General features: G+C 65.9%; 1 protein-coding gene across 1 annotated transcript in view; it reads left to right on the plus strand.

The window, feature by feature from the left end:
• The window catches only part of LRP1 (low density lipoprotein receptor-related protein 1), an 82,151-nt gene that overhangs the window by 62,184 nt on the left and 15,884 nt on the right, over positions 1 to 4,083 (plus strand). Inside the window, 11 exon segments of the mRNA XM_010839371.1 lie at positions 1 to 67; positions 301 to 420; positions 642 to 755; positions 1,088 to 1,237; positions 1,315 to 1,437; positions 1,758 to 1,874; positions 2,054 to 2,182; positions 2,439 to 2,561; positions 2,642 to 2,782; positions 2,883 to 3,073; positions 3,930 to 4,078. The exon segment at positions 1 to 67 is cut by the window's left edge and continues 40 nt beyond it. Coding sequence (XP_010837673.1) covers positions 1 to 67; positions 301 to 420; positions 642 to 755; positions 1,088 to 1,237; positions 1,315 to 1,437; positions 1,758 to 1,874; positions 2,054 to 2,182; positions 2,439 to 2,561; positions 2,642 to 2,782; positions 2,883 to 3,073; positions 3,930 to 4,078 — 1,424 coding nt within the window.

A 4,083-nucleotide genomic window follows, 5' to 3' on the forward strand; every position in this document is an offset into this window, starting at 1 on the left:
TTTGGCCTGACATGCGACGGCGTCTCCCACTGCAAGGACAAGTCTGACGAGAAGCCGTCCTACTGCAGTAAGGGCCCCACCTGGACCCCCAGGCCCTCACCTCCTGAGTCACCAGCCTCAGTCCCACGGGCTGGGGGTGGGAGTGAGAGGAGCAAAGCCCCCGCCCTCCCTGCATCCCCGAGAAAAAGTGGGGAGCTCATGAAGGGGAGAACCACTGTGAGACCCACACCAGGCCCGAAGCAGGGTCTCATCAGAGGCAGCCCCCAGCCACTGCTCACCACAGCCTGCTCCCCCCTGCAGACACCCGCCGCTGCAAGAAGACCTTCCGCCAGTGCAACAACGGGCGCTGTGTGTCCAACATGCTGTGGTGCAACGGGGCAGATGACTGCGGGGATGGCTCCGACGAGATTCCCTGCAACAGTGAGTGGGACCTGGGCCAGGCCTCAGACCCTCCCCACCCCCACGGACCCTGCCCCGCCCCGGCCCTCACTGAGCTTTGGTCCCCAGGTCCCAAGGATTCTGGTTCAGGTCACGGTATGGTGGCCCCGGGCAGGCACTCTGGGCTGGGAGGTCTGTCCTGGGCCGGCCTGTCCCCCATGGGGAGGCCCCTGGCTGATGGCACCGGGCGGGCACTGTTGTAGAGACGGCCTGTGGTGTGGGCGAGTTCCGCTGCCGGGATGGCACCTGCATCGGGAACTCCAGCCGCTGCAACCAGTTTGTGGACTGCGAGGACGCCTCGGACGAGATGAACTGCAGTGAGCGATGCCCCCTCCCTGCCCTCTGGCCCCGGCTCCTCTCTGCCTTCCCTCTGGGCCCCCAGGGCAGCTCAGCCCTCTCCCAGCCCACCCCAGCCCTGGGCTCCCCTGGGACTCAGGGAGGGGCAGGGAGCGGAAAGCGTGGCCAGGGCACATCCACCGAAAGACAGGGCTCGACTTTCTAAAACATGCGTGCGGGCCAGCGGCTCTGCGGGAGGGTGTTGTTGGGGGAGCCTGGTGCCACCCCTCCAGGCGCCGTACGGGCCAGCAGCTCTGCGGGGAGGGTGTTGTGGGGGGAACCTGGTGCCACCCCTCCTCCCCGCCCCTGCCAGGCGCCACTGACTGCAGCAGCTACTTCCGCCTGGGGGTGAAGGGCGTGCGCTTCCAGCCCTGTGAGCGGACCTCCCTCTGCTACGCGCCCAGCTGGGTGTGCGACGGCGCCAACGACTGCGGGGACTACAGCGACGAGCGCGACTGCCCAGGTCCGGCCAGTGGGCAGGTATGCGGTGGGCAGCGGCCCCCTAAGGGGGCCATGCCCTCACGCCTGCCTCGCCCCCAGGTGTGAAGCGCCCCAGGTGCCCCCTGAACTACTTCGCCTGCCCCAGCGGCCGCTGCATCCCCATGAGCTGGACGTGTGACAAGGAGGATGACTGTGAACACGGCGAGGACGAGACCCACTGCAGTGAGTGACCACAGACCCACTCCCGAGCCTAGCACCCAGAGGACCCACGGGGGATAGGGCTTCACGTCCCGCTAAGATTCTGTGCGGACCCCGCCCTCTTGACGCCTTCACAGGGAATGCCCTCCTTTGAGAGGCGCACCCAGGGCCTCACCCCTTGCCTCCCACCCAGAGCCTCAGGCTCTGAGAGGGGACCGTCTCTCCATTCCTACTGAGTCCCCCTACCGGGTGCCATGAGTGTCTCCCCCATCCATCCTGTGGCATCTATCTGCAGCCCCCCATCCCTTTCCGATCTAACTGTGACCTCTGTCCAACTGCCCCAGACAAGTTCTGCTCCGAGGCCCAGTTTGAGTGCCAGAACCATCGCTGCATCTCCAAGCAGTGGCTGTGCGACGGCAGCGATGACTGCGGGGATGGCTCGGATGAGGCGGCTCACTGCGGTGAGGCGGGGGCAGGGGGCTGGGGTCAGGTTGGAGAGGTGGCCCTGGAAGGAACAGACCACCCCCACTCCCAACAAACCCCACCGAGTGACAGCACAGCCGCGGAGATGTCTCTCCAGCTGCCCGGCCTGGCTCTGCCTGCCCCTGCATCTCTCAGTGTCTCCCTGTTCCCTCCACAGAAGGCAAAACATGCGGCCCCGGCTCCTTCTCCTGCCCTGGCACCCACGTGTGCGTCCCCGAGCGCTGGCTCTGTGACGGGGACAAGGACTGTGCTGACGGCGCTGACGAGAGCGTTGCGGCAGGCTGCTGTGAGTGGCGGGGGCCCCAAGGAGTGGGGCGGACGGTGCATGGCCATGGGCCCACTTTGCAGAAGGGGAAACCGAGGTCATGGAGAGGAAGGGGTCACTCAGGCAGCAGTGGCAGAGCTCTGTCCTCAGTCCAGGTGCCCAGATGCCCTGTCCAGTGCTCTGCCCACCCTGCTGCTCACACCACAGGCATGTCGGGGGGTGACACTCAGCAGCAGATGGGCGGGCGCTGAGGGGCTGTGTCTGCCTCTGTCCACAGTGTACAACAGCACCTGTGATGACCGCGAGTTCATGTGTCAGAACCGCCAGTGCATCCCCAAGCACTTCATGTGCGACCACGACCGTGACTGCGCTGACGGCTCCGATGAGTCCCCGGAGTGTGGTGAGCCCGGGGCCACGGCGGGAGGGCGCCCTGCTCTCAGTGCACAGGCCCCCAGCCTCACCTGCCCCCTCCAACCGCAGAGTACCCAACCTGCGGCCCCAATGAGTTCCGCTGCGCCAATGGGCGCTGCCTGAGCTCCCGCCAGTGGGAGTGCGACGGTGAAAACGACTGCCACGACCAGAGCGACGAGGCCCCCAAGAACCCGCACTGCACCAGCCCAGGTGGGCCTCCCACGTGGCTCCCTCCCTGCCCTCGGCCCCGGCCCCAGCCCCAGGCGGCCGGGACCCAGCTGACTCGCCCCCTTCCACCTCACCCCGCCAGAGCACAAGTGCAACGCCTCCTCGCAGTTCCTGTGCAGCAGCGGGCGGTGCGTGGCTGAGGCACTGCTTTGCAACGGCCAGGACGACTGCGGCGACGGCTCGGACGAGCGGGGCTGCCACGTCAACGAGTGTCTCAGCCACAAGCTCAGTGGCTGCAGCCAGGACTGCGAGGACCTCAAGATTGGCTTCAAGGTATGCTGGGTGGGAGCCTCTGCACCCAAGCCTGGCTGGGATTCCTTTCTCTGCCCCTCGTTCATATGTTCATCCGACAAAGGCAATTTCAGCCTCTGTCCTGCCAGGCAGCGTTCTAGGCCCTGGGGATACAGCGTTGAGCACAGCAGAAATCTCTCCTAGTTGGGTTCTGGTCAGTGTGGAAGATAGCACTGGCAGGCTTTGCTGGCAGATGAGGTCGGGGCGTGAGAGGAGGAGGGACGTGTGGATGTCAAGCAGGCCCCAGATGCACAGGTCCACGGTTCAAGGGAGAGGCCAGACAGGAGAGGGAGTCTGGGAGCTGTCACCATAGAGACGGCATTTAAGTCAGCCGTCTGGAGAAGACCTTCACAGGGGTGAGTGGAGATGGAAAGAGGGCGGTCTGAGGCCTGAGCCCTGTGCATAGCCACACTGAGGGCAGTGAGGCGAGTGGGGAGGGGAGCAGCAGGGGAGCCTGAGCAGGGCCAGCTGCCAGGGCAGGAGGACAGCCAAGGGAAGAAAGTGTTGGAATAAGAGGTGCCCAGCTGTCAAATGACGCCAGCGGATCACATAAGACGGGCCTGAGCATTGAGCTGGGGATGCAGAGACATGGCGGTCACTGGGGACTCACACCAGTGGCCAGGTAGGGGCGAGAGCCGGATGGCTGGCGTGGGCCAGCTCAGTGCCTCCTCCGACGGGCAGGCCTCCATGCGGTCTGCCTCCTCAACTTTCCTGTGCCAGCCAGCCACCGGGGTGAAGGGAGCCAGAGGAGCCCCTCAGTCTCGGGGTGACAGGTCTGCAGTCCCTGGGGCAGCCCAGCCCCCTGCCCATGCCCACCCCAGGCCCCCCGTGCCCGCAGTGCCGCTGCCGCCCCGGCTTCCGCCTGAAGGATGACGGCCGGACGTGCGCCGACATGGACGAGTGCAGCACCACATTCCCCTGCAGCCAGCGCTGCATCAACACCCACGGCAGCTCCAAGTGTTTGTGCGTAGAGGGCCTACGCACCCCGTGGC

The sequence above is a fragment of the Bison bison genome, unplaced genomic scaffold (genome assembly GCF_000754665.1).
Source record: "Bison bison bison isolate TAMUID 2011002044 unplaced genomic scaffold, Bison_UMD1.0 scf7180017864115, whole genome shotgun sequence".
Classification (NCBI taxonomy): Eukaryota; Metazoa; Chordata; class Mammalia; order Artiodactyla; family Bovidae; genus Bison; species Bison bison.